General features: G+C 51.1%; 1 protein-coding gene across 8 annotated transcripts in view; it reads left to right on the top strand.

Annotated features, from left to right (window-relative positions):
• CSGALNACT1 (chondroitin sulfate N-acetylgalactosaminyltransferase 1) overlaps nucleotides 1–18,284 on the top strand; it is a 338,580-nt gene that overhangs the window by 295,514 nt on the left and 24,782 nt on the right. For all 8 annotated transcript variants that reach the window (XM_025275393.3, XM_025275498.3, XM_025275451.3 and 5 more), the window contains 2 exons: nucleotides 3,173–3,389; nucleotides 15,006–15,107. In XM_025275393.3, the coding sequence (XP_025131178.1) occupies nucleotides 3,173–3,389; nucleotides 15,006–15,107 (319 nt within the window). The remainder of the gene's footprint in view (nucleotides 1–3,172; nucleotides 3,390–15,005; nucleotides 15,108–18,284) is intronic.

Below are 18,284 nucleotides of genomic sequence, written 5' to 3'. Positions count from 1 at the left end.
CAGGGTCGGTGCAGGGTGGACCTGGACATGGGCCAGGGGTGTCAGAGGCCCGGAGGGATCCAGCTTGGGGGGCTGGGCTCCACGCAGCAAGGTAGGGAGGGCAGGGGTGAAAGTGGAGACGTTTCTGGGCTCAGCAGTGGGCTGCTGGCCGCCATGCCCACTCAGACTGAGGAGGGTGGGGAGGAGGGTGCGGGCGTGTGGCAGGCAGGGACCTTTGGCGTTGTGACTTCTGAGGCCCCAAGTGGAAGACAGGTCGGGGTCATACACCCATCTGGTGAGCTCCTCGCCTACTGAAGGAGCAGACGTGTGTGCCGCAGACCTGGGAGCCGCACCCTGGACTCCTGGAGGTGCTGCCCCCACCTTGTCAGCGGTCCTGGGGCCGGCCCCCCTGGAAGGACCAGAGGATAAACACGAGTCTGCCTACACTGGTAGCGGAAACACCAGACTCAAAGTCAGCTCAGCTCCTGTGGGTGGAGAGACGGAAAAGGTGCTAGACTAAGCTCTCAGCCAGCTCCGGTCCTTATTTGATCTATAATTTTGCAGAGTGTGTAAGAACGACACCATCCTATAAAATGTGATGAGCGAGGGCCTCGTGCGGCCGAGTGGCTTTGCGTTTGCCCCTGTGCACGCAGCTCATTGGCTGAAAACCCGGTCCTGCCCCAGAGAGCTTCAGCTCCTTTCCCTCTGAGCGAGGATCTTTGGAGTTTCCACCACTGAGGGCTTTTCCAGGAGGCACGTGGGGGGTGTGCTTGTTAGGTGCTGCCCAAAGGCATGGTTGTAGGAATCACTAATGATAAGAAATGCTGCATTCTCTGGTTCTTTATAAATAGATGCCTACCTCTTGGAAGAAGCCTGTACCAGTACCTTCTGTGGATTTAGATTTTTAAAAGTTAAGGATTCTGACCCTGGTTTAGATTTTTAAAAGTTAATGATTCTGACCCTGGTTAGGAGAAAGAGGATGACTCTGTTTTGAGAAACCTTGTTATCTGCAGGTTCAGTTCCGTAGCAAACTTTCCCGGGGGTGGCTTGCTGGGTCACAGGTCTGTCTTCGCCCAGTGGAGATGCAGCTAGTCTGCTGACCCCTTCCGACTCAGTCCCACCTCCTCCAGGCCCTGGGAGCTTGGCTTCCCACGGCTCCAGGCTGCAGCAGAGGAGGGAGGTGCCTGTGTGCTCTACGAGGACCAGTTGCCCGAGAGCGTGAACAGGCTTTGCAGGGAACTGCTTCGCGTTTTCAGAGACCTCCTTCGAGCCTCATGAGCAGTGCCTCCCTTCTCCCATGAGTGGGCCCTGCAGGGAGGCTGGATTCTGCCCCAGTGGGAGCTCTGCAGACCTTCTCTCAGCCTCCCCAGCCTGCACCAGGAGCCCCAGGGGCTTCAGTAGGGGGCCCTGCCCTGTCCATCCTCGCAGCCTGCACTCAGCTCCAGAGTCCCCTTGCCCTCGGGGGTGAAGCACCTGGATGAGTCGCAGCCCTGGCCGAGCTCCTCTCTGTGGCTCCAGAGGGAAATGAGAGAGGCCGCCGCATAGTCTCGGTGCAAGGCAAAGAACAGAGACGCTGTGCAGCAGACCGGCAGTCCCCACAAAAGGCGGGGGTGAGGACAGAAGGAGGAGGGGTCCCGAGAGGCCTGGAGATGGGTGACCACCGGCGGATGCCTGTGTTCCGAGCCTTGTAGATGCTTGGCCTGGGGCTGAGTCCCGGCCAGAGAGGAACTCGGAGAGGAATAGGAGGGGAAGGGCTTCCCTGGTGGCTCAGCTGGTAAAGAATCCACCTGCAATGCAGGGGACCTGGGTTCAGTCCCTGGGTCGGGAAGATCCCCTGGAGGAGGGCATGGCAACCCACTCCAGCATTCTGGCCTGGAGCATCCCATGGACAGAGGAGCCTGGTGGGCTACAGTCTGTGGGGTCATAAAGAGTCAGACACGACTGAGCGGCTAAGCACAGCACAGCACACAGGGGAATGAAGGACGAGGAGGAGAAAACCCAGCAAATCGCAGAGAAAAGGAGGAAGCCCGTCTGGTGTTTCATCGGATTTGATTGTTGTTTTTTTTCTGATGTTAGGAAAATACCCATGAGCCCAGTGACCCTGAGGAGGTGTGAAATTGAGGCACCAGGGGATGAAGGGTTCACTCACAAAGTGGGGATGTTTTGTGTGGTCAGGCCCAGGAGCCTCACCCCACGGTTGAGCGGAGATGTTGGGGCCTGTGGTCACCCCAGCGAAGGATGTGGTGGAGTCTGAGTGACCGCGATACTCGGAGGGCCCACTGTGGCCCCAGTAGGCTGGCCCTGCCACGCTGGCTGTGCTGCTTCGGCAGGTGAAGTTACGTAAGATGGGTGCCTACCCCTGAGCTGGTCCCACAGGCTTCATCTACTTCAGTGCTTCCAGAAGCTTCCATGGGGCCACGTGACCCACGTGATGGCCCCAGTGGCCCCCATAGATCATTATGGTCACTTCTTCTGAAATGGCTGTCGTTTCTAAGAGATAATTTTAACACTTCTTAGGAGAAGGCAGTGGCACCCCACTCCAGTACTCTTGCCTGGAAAATCCCATGGACGGAGGGGCCTGGTGGGCTGCAGTCCATGGGGTCGCTAGGAGTCGGACGCGACTGAGCGACTTCACTTTCACTTTTCACTTTCATGAATTGGAGAAGGAAATGGCAACCCACTCCAGTGTTCTTGCCTGGAAAATCCCAGGGACGGGGGAGCCTGGTGGGCTGCCGTCTATGGGGTCGCACAGAGTCAGACATGACTGACGCGACTTAGCAGCAGCAGTAAGTATAATATTAAAGTGTTTAATCATATGGCAGAAAATGTAGATAAATAGCAGAAAAGAAAAACCATAACCCCGACTAACATCACAGATGATCTTATTTGGCATATTTCCCCACCATCCTTTTTTTAAGACCCCTGAATAAGTATAAATGCAGTTTTCTGTCCAACATTGCACATTTTTTTGGTTGTGGTTTTTCTAGGGTCTTCATTAACTGTGATTTTTAAATTGACGGTATTTTCATTTCTTTGGGGATTTGAGTGGAAGCATTTTGAGTTTTCTAATGATCATTAGACGTGGAGATTTACTCTGAATTGTAAACAAAACATCTCGTGCTAGCTCCCGGCGATACGCACCACTTGGCAGCTGAGTTAGTTCTCAGAGCTCTCCCCTCATGTCTGTTTACAGGGATCTACCGCACAGAGAGGGATAAAGGCACGTTGTATGAGCTCACGTTCCGAGGGGACCACAAGCACGAGTTCAGACGCCTGGTCTTGTTCCGGCCGTTCGGCCCCATCATGAAGGTGAAGAAGGAGCAGCTGAACATGGCCAGCACACTGGTCAACGTCATCGTGCCGCTGGCCAGGAGGGTGGACAAGTTCCGGCAGTTCATGCAGAACTTCAGGTGTGTGTGACTCGCGGGTGGCTCCTCCCCGCCTGCCATGCGGGCCTCTTTCTCTCCCTGCTCGGCTCTGTTTTCTTCCTGTAAAGTTGATCATTGTATTTGCCTTTTTCCCTGGAGCAATTAGATGTGACTTCCCTGGTGGCTCAGATGGTAAAACGTCTGCCTGTAATGCAGGAGACCTGGGTTCCATCCCTGGGTGGGGAAGATCCCCTGGAGAAGGAAATGGCAACCCACTCCAATATTCTTGCCTGGAAAATTCCATGGACAGAGGAGACTGGTAGGCTACAGTCCATGGCGTCGCAAAGAGTCGGACACGACTGAGTGACTTCACTTTCTTCTTTCTTTCTGGTGGCACAGTAGTAAAGAATCTGCCTGCCAATACAGGAGATGAAAAAGACCTGGGTTCCATCCCTGGGTCAGGAAGATCCCTGGGGGCAGGAAATGGCAACCCACTACAGTAATTCTTGCCTGGAAAATTGCCTGGATAGAGGAGCCTGGCGGGCTACCATCCACGGGGTGACAAAAAGTCAGACACTGAGCACTCAGAGCAATTGGAAAGCGGCTAGATTTCCCTTCAGAAGTGCGGGTCAGGAGGGCTGGGTTTTCGTCAGGATCTGCAGAGACGGCCGGACACCCGGGGGTTCTGTTCTGATTGCAGTGGCTGAGGGTGGGGCCTCGGGGCTGTGCTGTCCCCAGCGTGGACTGGGCCCTCTCCCAGCCCCCAGAGACCTCCGCCCTCGTGGCTGTGCGCCTGTGCATCTGGCTGCAGCCCGGCTTCCCTTCCTGCCCCGCTCCAGCAGCGGCTGGAATGCTCTCAGAGTCTTTTTTATTTTAACCCGTGTCTCCTCCAAGGTTACGTGTAGAATTATGCCGAGAAGTTTCCCAGCCTTCATTTTTGTAGATACTTGAGAAGACTTCAACGGGCTTTTGTTAGGAGGCAGTGGTAGTTTTTACATGTGTCTTCAAGCTCCTGACTTGTAAGTGCTGTGTTGAATCTTGCACGCTTGTGGGCCACACTCACACTGCTTGAGGTCAGTCAGCAGCTAGCTTGGCCAGATTATCTTAAAGATAGAAAGTCGTATGTGTCTAATGATACATCTTGGAATATCAAGCTTATTTTTCATCTTTTATTATTAAATGCACATTAAAGTCACTTGGTCATGTCCGACTCTTTGCGACCCCATGGACTATACAGAATACTGGAGTGGGTAGCCTTTCCCTTCTCCAAGGGATCTTCCCAACCCAGGGATTGAACCCGGGTCTCCTACATTGCAGGCGGATTCTTTGCCAGTTGAGCCACAAGGGAAGCCCATGAATACTGGGGTGGGTAACCTATCCTTTCTCCAGCAGATCTTCCTGACCCAGGAGTCGAACCGGGATCTCCTGAATTGCAGGCAGATTCTATACCAACTGAGCTATCAGGGATTAAAAGCCAGTAATGCTCAGTATAAGGGTGTGGTTGATACTTTACATTCCGGGTCGTGACCATATTTGAAGAGTAAGCCTCCTCGACTCCCTGGCCGGGTTTCAGAGATGGGAGTAAAGAAAGCCCATCACTGTGCTGGATCCCAGGAAGCCCAGCACTTGTGTGCCAAGATTCCTTTCTGTCTTTTGTAACCTCACTCTGAATGTGTCCCTCAAGCAGAGGTGACAGCCTCTGTCGAGATGGCCCTCCCCTCAAGATGGTCTCATTCCAGCTTCCAGAACCTTCCCCACTGGCATGTCCAGTCCTAGAGATGCGAACGCCTCTGCAGGCACCAGGAGGGATGCTGCTCTCGTCCCTGTGTCCTGCCTACATCTTGTCATTAAGCTTTGTAAAGTCAAAGTGTCAGTCGCTCAGTCCTGTCCGACTCTTGCGACCCCATGGACTGTAGCCTGCCCAACTCCTCTGTCCATGGGATTCTCCAGGCAAGAGTACAGGAGTGGGACATCATGTCCTTCTCCAGGGGATCTTCCCGACCCAGGGATCGAACCCCGGTCTCTTGAATTGCAAGCAGATTCTTTACTATCTGAGTCACCAGGGAATAGGCTAAGCTTTGTAAATGGGTCCTTAATAAATTTTCTCCAACTTGAAAGAGTAACCCTTTTCTAGCTCAATGTTAAGGTCACAATCCAGGAGTCTCTGGGGGTCCTCTGGCCTGACCGTCCCTTCATTCAGAATCCCTCAGTGGCGCTCCTGACACGTGGTTCTGTGTGCAGTGTGTGTGTCAGGTAACTGCCCGAACCCGGTGTGGGCCGGCTGTGTACTCCATGTGTACCCGGTGTGGACCAGGCCACTGCCTGTGCCCCGGGGCAGGCTGCCGCTCTGGAGAGGAAGCTGGCGGTTGTTTGGACCTGAAGTCGCCTCCCCGTGATTTCTGCCCAGGGCTCTGGTTCTGGGCTCGCTCTGTCTTCTCCGGTTCGGGAGCTGCCTTCAGCCGTGCTGTCCCAAGGGGCTGGCTGGGCTGAGCTCCCCTTTCCTCTGCAGAACACGCCGGGGCACACCCCTTGCCTGTCAGCAGTGCCCCTCTGGCTCCAGCCCTGAAGTGGCTGGCGCTCGGCTCCCTTCAGCCTCGCCGGGTGCAGCCGTGTCCCTCTCTGCCTTCTCTTCGGACCGGCCCAGTGCGCTGGTGGAAGCATACATGCTGAGGCGGGCTGACCCGGCGGTGGGCACCAGGCTGGAAGGGAAGGCCAGCCATTGCTCCCGAGGCCAGTGTGCCCACTCCCAGGACGAGTTTACAGTGAGATCCGTGGGCCAAGGAGCTGCCTGGAGCTTGCAAGGCCCTGAGGCTGGCTTCAGCACGCAGGCCTCTCCCTGGTGAACTGGACTCGAGAGGTGGTCCTCACCCTGGAGGGCTGTCTGCTTGGGAGCTGGCCAAGCCCTCCCCGCAGGGCCCCGAGCCTGGGAGAGCAGAATTCTCCTGGGCTTCCCCAGTTCAGTCACTGCCTTGGTGTCATGAGGATGGCCAATAATTAACAGTAGGAGTAACACTGGAAGGGAAATATTGTTGAAAAAGGTAAAACTAGTACCTTAATGAGTCTCCAAAGTGGAGGTGGCGAAATGAAAAGTAATTCTAGTTAAAGCTTTAAAAACAAAAATTCAAAGCCCCTTTCTCTTGCCTGGCACTGTTCCCTTGCCTGTTGTCGCACGTGGGCAGTGGGGTCCTTGGGGACTGGGGGGCCCCGTGTGTGCACCAGACCCTCGACCAGACTGCGGGGGATGAGAGGAGCCTGGCTTCACGCAGAGAGGAGTGTAGTCACATAGTTAGAAGTAGAGGCTGGGAAAGCAGGAGGAGAAAGCCTTCCTCAACGGAGGGCGCTGGAGCAGAGCTGACAGCAGAGTCTGCTCCGTGGTCCAGCAGCTTCTGAGAGCGCTGAGGTCTCTGAAAAGTTGGGCGAGATGGGATACTTAAACCTGTGCTCAGACACTCAGTCGTGTCAAACTCTTTGTGACCCTATGGACTATAGCCCTCCAGGCTCCTCTGTCCATAGGACTCTCCAGGCAAGAATACTGGAGTGGGTTGCCATTTCCTCCTCCAGGGGATCTTCCAGACCCAGGGATCAAACCCACGTCTCTTATGTTTCCTCCACTGGCAGCCAGATTCTTTACCACCAGTACCACTTGGGAAGCCCAAAATCATCTTGTTCTTGTTGTTCAGTTGCTTAGTCGTGTCCTGCGACCCCATGGACTGCAGCACGCCAGGCTTCCCTGTCCTTCACTATCTCAGGGAGTTTGCTCAGACTCACGTCCATTGAGTCGATGATGCCATCCAACCATCTCATCCTCTGTCATCTCCTTCTCCTCCTGCCTTTGAGCATCAGGGTCTTTTCTACAGAGTCGGGTCTTCACATCAGGTGGCCAGAGTATTGGAGCTTCTGCTTCAGCATCAGCCCTTCTGATGAATTCAGAGTTGATTTCCTTTAGCCCCAATATCTGGGGCTATTTAATTTCGAGTCAGAACTTGGTGAAGGTGACATTTCAAGCTGGCCAGCAGGAAATGGATCGATCCTTCAGTACATGGCTTTAGGACAGCTAATCAAGCAGTAGAAAAAATTTCATTCTGACTTCGCACCAAAACCCAAAGTAAACTCTGGTCAATTAAATATTTAAATGCCATTAAAATGACCATAAGAGTATTGGGAGAAAATACAAGCTGATGTTTATTCAGTGTTCAGTGTTGTCTCTGTGAAGCCACTTCCATCCAGCAGTGGAAACTGTTACTACTGATCCTAAACCATTCTGGTTGTCATGGAAAGTGGAACCGTGAGTGATCTTTTTTCTTCTTTTGGATTCTCTCTGTCTTAGACATTTTTATATTGTTCTGGAAATGTTTATACCGTTGCCCTATTTTTTATGCTTTGTTTAAAAATTTGATGGAAGTTTTTTTTTGTTTTTTGTTTTTTTTTTGCTTTTATAATTTAAACTTGACTTTTACACTTGTGAAAGTGATACATGGCTATAATGAGATGTTTACATGGCAGAACACAACCAGGAATAAGTTATTTAAAAACTCAGGTTTGGCCCTGCTTCCCTAAATTAACCATTTTAAACGTTAATTGAACGTTCTTGGCACCTTTCTTTGCACGTCTACAGATACAAAAATAACACATTTGAAATGTCATTCAGTATGAGACGTGCTTTATGTTCTATTTTTAATGAGAGAATTAAGTTTTTCCTCACTTAAACGTATAGCCATGAAATTAAACAACGCTTACTCCTTGGAAGGAAAGTTATGACCAACCTAGATAGCATATTCAAAAGCAGAGACATTACTTTGCCAACAAAGGTCCATCTAGTCAAGGCTATGGTTTTTCCAGTGGTCATGTATGGATGTGAGAGTTGGACTGTGAAGAAGGATGAGCGCCGAAGAATTGATGCTTTTGAACTGTGGTGTTGAAGAAGACTCTTGAGAGTCCCTTGGACTGCAAGAAGATCCAGCCAGTCCATGATAAAGGTGATGAGTCCTGGGTGTTCATTGGAAGGACTGATGTTGAAGCTGAAACTCCAGTACTTTCGCCACCTCATGCAAAGAGTTGACTCATTGGAAAAGACCCTGATGTTGGGAGGGATTGGGGGCAGGAGGAGAAGGGGACGACGGAGGATGAGATGGCTGGATGGCATCACTGACTCGATGCACATGAGTTTGGGTGAACTCTGGGAGTTGGTGATGGACAGGGAGGCCTGGCGTGCTGCGATTCATGGGGTCGTAAAGAGTCAGACACGACTGAGCGACTGAACTGAAACTTATAGAAAAGGATGTGCATTATGACAGAAGAAATTAGTGCTCTTTGAGAAAATGTTTCTGTGCTATAAGAGATATTAGTTCCTGGGACTTCCCTGGTCATCCAGTGGATTAAGAATCTGCCTGCCAATGCAAGGGACGTGGGTTCAATCCTTGGTCTGGGAAAATCCGCTATGGAGCAGCTAAGCCCGTGTACCGCACTTACTGGGCCTGCGCACCCCAGAGCCCATGTTCCCCAACAAGAAAGGCCTCCGCGATGAGAAGCCCATGCCCAGAACTAGAGAGTAGCCCCACTCGCCGCAACCAGAGAGAGCCTGCAGGCAGCAGTGAAGACCCAGCACGTCCAAAAATCTAAGAGAGAGAGAGATACTAGTTCTGTCTAATTAGAGGTCTGATTAGAGATGGCTCTGAAGGTAAAACATATTTTACAAAACTGAGCAGACTGAAATCGTCATGTGTCTCCACCACATACATTAATGTTAGACTAGATCAACTAAAACGTCCCGGTAAGAAGAGAGGAGCACGGTTACGTTTCCTCCCTCTCCGGGGCCCATCTCCCATGTCTCAGCTGCCTGTTATTTTCACCTCAGTGGGGTTTGCAGCCCTGTGTCGTAACCAGAGCCTCTGCATGTCAGTGGCTTTAGGGCCTTCATCAGCAGTGCTCCACCAGCGATGCCTTCATCCCCGAGGTTTAGGGTGCCTGGATTTCATGGTCAGTGTCTCTTCAAGGAGGGTCCTGAGTGCCTGAGAACAGAACTTGGGTTCTGTGCTTGTCACCTGCACAGTTTAGGGTGCCTTGGCTGGGCTTAACGCTCTTGGGCACGTTTCCTTCCCGCGGGAGGTTGTGGAGGTTCTGCGTATGACGACGCCGTGGAGGCATGTGAGGCCTGCTCTGTTCTGTCTTTGCTGAAATTGGCGGAAGAACGCCTGCCTTCATCGTGACTCGTGGCCGCTTAACCCGGATGCGCCTCAGCTCAGTGTCTTGTTTTTCTGTCTCCTGTAATTCAGTTGCCTTATCTGTGGAAGATTGTTGCTGAACCCCAAAAGATGCCGGGATTCTTGGCCTCTGGAGGAGAAGAATTCAATCTGGGGCCAGAGACAGGGCTTGATCACTCAGAGCTTTTGGGTAATAAAGTTCTGTTAAAGCATAAAAGAGACAGAGAAAGCTTCTGACACAGACATCAGAAGGGGGCAGAAAGAGTGCCCCCTTGCTAGTGTTAGCAATGGAGTTATATACTCTCCAATAAGGTATTACAATGAATCAGAAGAATGTCTGGAGGTTTGCAAAGATCTTACTAGACCCGCTCCCACAATCCACATTTCAAGATAACAGGATTAGCCAGAAGGCCCTCAGGAAGGAGAAACTGTCCTCAAGCAGGATACATTGCTGCTATATAATCCTTAGCACAGAGTCCAAATCCAGTTCCTAGTTGTGTAATCATCAGTTCCAGGCTTAAAGATAAAAATGTTTTATGTGACTAAGACTAAGGAATGTAGGGAGAAAAAAAAAGACATTTGTCCTTTCTTCCTCCTTGAGAATTCCAGACCCCTATCTCCACTTCGAGAGCCCCAGACCCCTTTCTCCTCCTTGGGGACCCTGGACTTCTTATCAACCTGCCTAGGAATTGACTCTCTGATTTGTTGTAGTGGATTCTTCCATTTCGGGGAACTTTTTTGGTGTTCTAATTGCTGCTTTGTTGCTGATTTCTCTGCTTCTCAGACCTACTTACGGATTTTGTAGTTTTTCTCAGTGTATTTGCTGCCCTCTAATTTTTAACGCTTTAGTCTTTAATCTGCTTTTACACAAGCCTTTCCTTTATGTGAGGAATTTGATTTTCAGATGGAAAGCCTCGTTTTCCTCAGCCTCAATGGCTAATGAAAAGGTAGCTGCTGTTTGTTGGGTGAGACAAAATTTTCCTAGAGCGAGACCCTCAGGGCCTTTATTGAAGAGGCCGTGAACAAGAGATGGGGGATGTTCCTGGACTGACAAGAAGGGATGCGGCTTGAAGCTCCAGGGCTGTCCCCGCCCTCAGTGGGAATGACACTGGTGTGTACGAGGAGGAGACGTGTGGACCGCTGTGGTCAGGTGCGCTGGGGCTGCTCGCGGGCCTGTGTGCTCCAGACTCCACTGTTGCTATGGAGATGAGATGGCCCTTCACTCCAGCAGGCGCCGCCTCCTCCCTTGCTGTCTGGTAGCCCTGGTCCCTGTCCGGTGGACCTCACAGGGTCCACGAGCCGTTTCCTCTCCCATGAAAGCCCCGGGTGCCTTCACTCCCAGGACGTCTTCAGCCTGGCCCAGAGCAGAGGGGGTGCACCCAGGAGAACTCGCTTCAGATTCAGTTCCCTTTGCCTAGCGGTGTGTTGGCTTAAACTGACCTCCCCCTCCTTTTTTTACATCACCTCATTCTGCCTTTTTGGAGACTCTTCTTGCATTTGCTCTTCCGCTTCTCCGTCTCCCTTGGCGTCCGGCTTATCCGTTTAAAAGCGCATCTGTCGTTTCGTTGTGTAGTTTGTCTGCAGTTGCAAGTTTGCTCGACTTTTATTTTGACACCTTCCAGCTGGACTGAGAACCCTTCCCCATGTTGCTCTGAGCCTTCTCAGACTTTGCTGGTTATTTTTGTTTAATGTTCCCCCGTTTCCCTTCCTCCAACTCTTCTCTTGTCCCTCCCAAGGCACTTATGACATTTAAACATAGTATCAGGGACACCTTTTACTTGAATTTTCTGCAGAACTTTTAAAAATCCTCTTCCTGCTTAGCGCTGTTAAGATGTTTCTGGACATTTCTGGGTCTTTAGAAACCAGTGACTATGGACTCTGAGACGGAGGTGGGGCTGCAGCGTGGGCTCTGCTGGGTGGGCAGGGGACCAGCCCAGCCCTGCTGTGCACGCTCTGCGCCAGGCCGCCCACGGGGGCCTCGATCCGGGAGGCCCTTTGTCATCTTTGTGTTCCCTTGCGTAGCTCACCCAGCCCCGTCCCCCACCCAGCCTCGCCCCCTACCTCTCCCTGGGCAGGAGATTCTCTGATCAGACTCCGATGCCGTTCCCCAAAAGTTTCTGGTACACATGTTTGAGAAATGGTAATCTACATCATTCACCTTATTTGCATTAAGGTCTCTCCAGGGCCTAATAGAGGCTGTTTTTAACTTCATTTGAGCCAGATTATGTAGAAACATCTGTTTAAGAGAAGAAAACCATCAGTTGCCAGTGGTCTCATTTGCTGTCCTGAAATGGGGAATGTAGGTCCCCGTGGCATGGTCGAGGGTCACTATTGACTCTCACGCCTCAGCGCCTCAAATCGTGGCATCCAGGAGTTGTGAGTCCTTCAGTGTGGGGTGCGGGAGGGGAGAGGACCCACCAAGCCGAAGAAGCTTGCTTTCTGAAGCCCGATTCTGACGGGCCCCCATCCCTTTCTGTTCCCTGTATCTCCCTGGTGTCCTCGCTGACCACAGGGAGACACTGGAGCCTGACGGGCTGTTTCATGCTTTTTCATTTGCACAGGACATGATTAAAGCCTCGGTAGGTTTTCTTCTCATCCCCGATGTTCCTGAAGAGCAGACTGACTGAGACAAGAACTGTGATGTGATTTCCTTGCATTCGCACCTTCTCAGCCGGGAGAGCCCTTGCCCCAGTCCTCTCCACCTGCGGGGCGTCCACTTGCCTGTCTAGGCTTAGCCTGGATGCCGCCTTGACCTTGGTACCTGTCCCCATCGCCCATCAGAAATCAGCCACACCCCCGCCACCCTCCTCTGCCTCATTAGGCCTGTTACTGCCGTTTTCTGACCTGCCGTGCCTCCCGCTCTCAGCTGCCCATTCCTTGCTGTCAAGTCCCTGACGTGGGCAGGGTGACCAGTTGTCCCAGTTTGCTCTGAGGCATTTACTGGGTGGTGGGCTTTCAGAGCTAAACTCTGGAGAATCCCAGGAAACCTGGATGGTCCCTCTACAGAGTCACACGTGGTTATTCTTTTACAGTCTTACTCCAGTGAGAATTATGCATCGCACAGCAATGGGACTCAGTGTTCGTCCTCTCGTCTTTCAGGGGATGCAGTCCAGGGAGACCTGCTTTGAAAAACACGAAAGTTTGTAAAATTATCAGACAGATGGTGATGGTGTTCCTCCCTGGGAGGCAGCGTGTGTTGGCTGCTGTGTAGATAGTTTTAATCATGCAATCTCCAATCAGAAGGAGACCTTCTCAAGGGCAGAAATGTCTTACTCGATTTTTAAGACTTCTTACTTGTTGAATGAAGGCAGGAAGGAGTAGATGCATGAATGGAGTGGGGCCTGGAGGTGGCCCTCAGGATAAACTCTGCTTTGCCTTTTCAGGAAGCCGGAGCTGGTGAACGAGAAGTAAAGGTCCAGCGTCTCTCTCTGTTTTATTCCTTGAAAGCAGGAAGTCCTTTGATGGATTTTAAAATGCCAACAAAGATGTTGCTAGAAAAAACAAGGATGCTTTTTATTCAGGCTCAGTGGGTGACTCTCTCCTGATCCATCCTGGGATGGATTTTTTTTTCCTGAGTGCGCACACTTTAAAGCAGTTTTTCAGGCGCCTGATGCTGTGTGTGTTTTTATTCGGCCCTAGCCAAGGGAGCCCCAGGATTCTCTGGCAGGTTTGCAGAAGGAGTCTTTTGTGTACAGAGAAGTTTGTCCCCCGTGGGTGGTAGCTCGGCCTGCAGGGGCGGGGCTGGGAAGCTCTCAGTTTTGAAGCAGGGTCAGCACCCCAGCCCCATTCCTGGTCCCTTGCCTGCTTCTCAGAGCCCCAAATTCAGTCTGGTTTCAGTCAGATCTTCTCTTCCTTCCTCTGGAGACGGGAGAGAATTCGCAGAACGAAGGTGAAGGCTGTGCCTCTTTCCCGGGTCAGTAGACTCCTCCCCGGTACTTCTTCCCTCTGGAATTGTCTCCTCCTCTCTGCACCACAGTGCTGCACATCCCTCAAGGTGCCAGCCATTCCAGCCCGCAGGACGGTCTTCCTTTCAGAATTCCGTGTACTTTTTCATCAGTGCCACGAGCTTCCTGATGATTTCATTTGAGCTCATTTATTTCTTAAGAAAGTTTTTGAGGGCAGGAACCATGTTTTCTCTGATCTTCCCAACAACCCCAGGTAGGCAGCCCCTCCTCCTTGACGTCATGGTAAAAATCACTGGATAAACTGGCCTCTGCAGTTAGAGGTGGGAGACTCTGAAACTCTGATGTGGGTGGTTGTCTAGCGGTTCAGGGAAGTTGCAACACAGAAATAAAGGAATGAAATGGAAGGACAAGCAAGGTGTCAGCATTTCCCAAAATATCATCCTGCCAGTAGAATTGTATAAAGAAGACTGAGGGCCGAGAATTGATGCTTTTGAACTGTGGTGTTGGAGAAGACTCTTGAGAGTCCCTTGGATAGCAAGGAGATCCAACCAGTCAGTCCTAAAGGAAATCAGTCCTGAATATTCATTGGAAGGACTGATGCTGAAGCTGAAACTCCAATACTTTGGCCACCTGATGGGAAGAACTGACTCATTGGAAAAGACCCTGATGCTGGGAAGGATTGAAGGCAGGAGGAGAAGGGAACGACAGAGGATGAGATGGCTGGATGGCATCACTGACTTGATGGACGTGAGTTTTAGCAAACGCCTCGAGATAGTGATGGACAGGGAAGTTGCTGGCGTTGCTGCAGTTCATGGAGTAGCAAAAGAGTCGGACACAACTTAGCAGCTTAAACAGCAGCAAAGTAGAAACGTACCTTTAAGTTGCTTTCAGAAATCTGCTGAAATGATGCACAGACACATACACACGCTGTCAGCCACAGAGTGGGCAGTGGGGAGCATGAAGGGAATCCACCCGCCAGGGAGAGTGCTGTCCAGCAGCGGTGCTTCTGGCCTGTCGCTCCCTCACCGCCATGACGCTGGCTGTCCCCAGGGTTTCTGGAGCCCCCAGAAGAATACATGTCTTTTAACCTTTGCTTGTTCAGTCTTTAAGACTATTCTGTGCTGCACACACAGGAAAAGGCAAGGACGAGGAGTCTAGTCTCGCCTTGCTGGACTTCGGTGTTCTCATCTGTACAATGGGCTCTGTCTTCCATCCTTCATAGACTTCTTGTGGCAGAGAAAGGGATGGCCCCAGCGCTGTTCTGGACATTGGATCCCGGCCCCAATAGGCCGGACCCGAGGCAGGTTGAGCCTGCAGCCTTTTGCATCTTGCATTTTCATTGATCAGATCTACATGTTTAAATTCCGTGGTTTTCTTGGTAAGAGAAGTAGGAATACGGATCCTGGGACGAGCCAGCCAGAGTGTCCTGTCCTGTGCTCTGCTTTCCTGGCGGCTCATTCCCGGGGGACCCTTTTGCACTTTACAGAACAGGTATCCATTTGGGCTTCGCCTGTCGTGGACCCAGGACCAGACTTCCGTGTTTTGTTTTCCAGGGAGATGTGCATCCAACAAGACGGGAGGGTTCATCTCACTGTCGTTTACTTTGGAAAAGAAGAAATGGATGAGGTCAAAGGAATACTTGAGAACACTTCCCGGTGAGTCCGAGGTGAAGCCGTGGTCGGGAGTCCAGCACCTGAGCCTGAGAGGAGGTACCTGAGCTGGTCCAGGCTGTTTTATGTCCTTACCGCTCCCGGCCTGACCCGGGAGAGTGACGGGCTGGCCTGTGTGTTGGGAGGATTGAGGGGTTGCTTCTGCACCCTCCATCCTGGGGACCGCCCGCCTCGCACGCATCCTCGTAGTGTGGGGCAGCAACTCGGATGGGCGGGGGACAACAGCCCAGAGTGGCCTGGGTGGGGGACAGGGCTTCTCTGGCCCACCGTGTGAACGGCAGGTGTGGGGACTACACTTGGCAGGGATGGAGTTGGGGAGCATAGCCATGTGGGGAGCTGCTTCTCAGCCCTGCTCTTCAGGGCTCCATCTCATCCACTTCGCAGATGGGCTCACCCTCCGCTGACTCTCTCATTCTGCACTTTGAGATCAGAGAGGAGTGGGCGGTGATGACTGGGGCAGGGCGGGGGGCTAGATTCACAGAAGCTGTTGAACCAGCACCTTTGAATGGAGGCTTGTGGGTTTCTACCTCATTCATCAGTTACGTGGGGAATAAATGTATTAAAAAAAAAAAAAAACAGGTTTTTTTTTCCCCCTACCCAAATAAACGAACAAACATGTATTTAATGAGTACACGCCTGTGGCATTTTCTGCTTGTGAGGAGGCTGGTGGTACTGCCTGCTCACTCCTCCCAGTTTGCAGCTGCAGGTGAATGACCAGGTGGGTGGTTTCTCTGTAGGTACGTCTTGGGGGGTGGTCAGAGGTACTGGGGGCAGAAGTCATCTGAGTAGGTTCATCTGGTTTGAGTACAAACAAGTCCCTCTGTTTTCAGTCTCTGGTCAAAGCATAAGATGCTGAGACTAAGTGCGCTTTTTGTGTTCAGGCTTTGTTACTTATTTTGTATTACCGAGCACAAGATCAGAATGGTAGTGATTACTCAGACATCTGAAGCAGTACCCTGGTCAGATTCTATCCACACTGACTTTTGTAAATGAAGTTTTATTGGCTCGAAGGCCTGCTCCTCTCTTTCTGTATCATTTATGGCTGCTTTCATACTCAACTGCAGAGCTGAGTAGTTATCACAGAGACAGTGTAACTCACAAAGCTAAACTTTTTACTATCTGGTCATTTATAGAAAAAGTTTGCCAACCTCTGTTCTAAAGCAATAAGGAGTTAAAAGAGTTGAAAACTAGTACCAGTTTAAAGCTGTGGCGCCTGCCGAAGGGAGATCAAAGGGAATAAAATAATTGAATATCCTAAACATAAATGAAATAGAAATCTCTCGACTCCAACGCGTTGCAGTATCCTTTTCATCTCTACTTGGGAGTGAGGAGCTGGAGTTATTAGAATTCATGTCCTCTGCCGGTGGATAGGTTTTAACATCTCTGCAGGTAGCCACGGGAGGTGTGGATCTTTTTCATGCCTTTTAGATGATTCTGAAATGCAGCCAGGACTGAGAACGATTGTCTAGGAAAGTGGAGGTCCCTCCAGGGGCTGCCTGAGCTACCTCCTTTAAGGGTACTTTAAGTAGAGGTCCAGGTGACTCTAAAGCACAGTCAGGCTGGGTCTGGCATCTTCCAAGGACATCAGAAGGCAATCAGACATTTGCTGATAGATACGTCAGGCCGACTTTAGACGAGTCTGATGGACGAATGGGAGGCCACTGAGGCCGTGTTACAGGAAATGTCCAGTGGCCGGAGTGCCCGGGACTCTGTCAAGGCAGTTTCTTCCATATCACATTACCTGGAGGGCTGAATTCACACTCAGAGGGTTGTGTGGTCAGCCAAGAATGAATAGAATCTGAACAAGGACAGTACAATCATTCCCAGGGTAGGGATGGTTTGGAAAACTCCCAGAGACAAAGCTAGCCCTGAAGGGGACTTCGTGCTGGAGCCTGAGCCAGTCTTTGAAGCAGCGCTACAGAAACTTGCTGCCTCCCCGCTCTGATCACAGGTGACATTGCAGTGTTGTCGCAGAGGCCGTGGGGCATGTTCTGCCCCTTCCTGGGTGTTGCTTTAGGAATGCCCTGCCCTCTGCCGTCAGCCTGAGCTGGTTCCCCACGGCTGCTGCCTGCAACCCCGTGGAGCACATGGAGTTCCTCATCACCCGCTGTACCCACTCGGCAGTCCCCAGGCTCTTAGCTCTCCCGTCGTTTTGATGGCTCAGTGCCCCGCAGCCGCACAGGGGCGCAGCTCACCCTTTGTCCTCACTCGCCGTGTTCCCTTGGGTCTGGGTTCCCTCCACCCTCCTTCCTGCTTCCTCTGATGCTCTGTCTGTCCGTCAGCACCCAGATCCCCACTCTGGAGCTCCGCCTGCCCTGTCCTGCCCTCTCGGCTCTGACCACCCTCTCCCTCAGCATCTCTCATACACGCTTCCTGGCGCGCGTTTCTATTGTCCTGACTAGGCTATCTGCTGCTAGCGTAGTACCGAGTCGCGTGCTTCTGTGACTCCAGCCCTCAGCATAGGGCCTTACCCGGTTTTAAAATGTTCAGTGTTTGTCGTTTGGGAGAAGGACAATGCCCAGTGTGTAGTAAATTTGTATGTAGTAATCTATGTAAAACACACAGAAGAAGCTTTACTTAACTACCATCTTTATCCTTCTCTTACGATGCTAAAACTTTAATTAAAATGTATCTCATCTTTGAATAGTATTAAAATGTCATTATTAAATTAGTCAATAATGTTAGATCATTATTATTAATAATTATTAAACCATTGTTATTAACATGAATGATACCACTTAATGTTTGCACCGACCTTATAAGATAGAAGCTGTTATTAACCCCATTTTTTCTTTTTTTTTTCTGCACGGCATGTGGGATCTTAGTTCCCATACCAGGGATCAAACCCATGCCTGCTGCAGTGGAAGCGTGGACTCAATCACTGGAACTCCCTGACCCCATTTCTTAGGTGAAGAAGTGGAGGTTCAGAGGGGTTGGTACTCAGCCTGCCGCTCCTGATCCGGGGGACGGGCAGACCTGAACCTCGTCTGTAGCTTCCAGATTCCCAGTCTTAACATCCCAGCAGATTCTCACTCCAAAAAGCCATAGCTGTTCATTGAAAATAGTAAGATTTGAAACCAGTTTCAATGAAATTTATTTCACTTGGCTATCAGCATTGTGATAAAACTATTCTAAACCTAGCTAATATGTACATATTTTAAG

This window comes from Bubalus bubalis, chromosome 1 (assembly GCF_019923935.1).
Source record: "Bubalus bubalis isolate 160015118507 breed Murrah chromosome 1, NDDB_SH_1, whole genome shotgun sequence".
NCBI lineage: Eukaryota > Metazoa > Chordata > Mammalia > Artiodactyla > Bovidae > Bubalus > Bubalus bubalis.
This window is presented reverse-complemented; position numbering and strand designations above follow the sequence as displayed.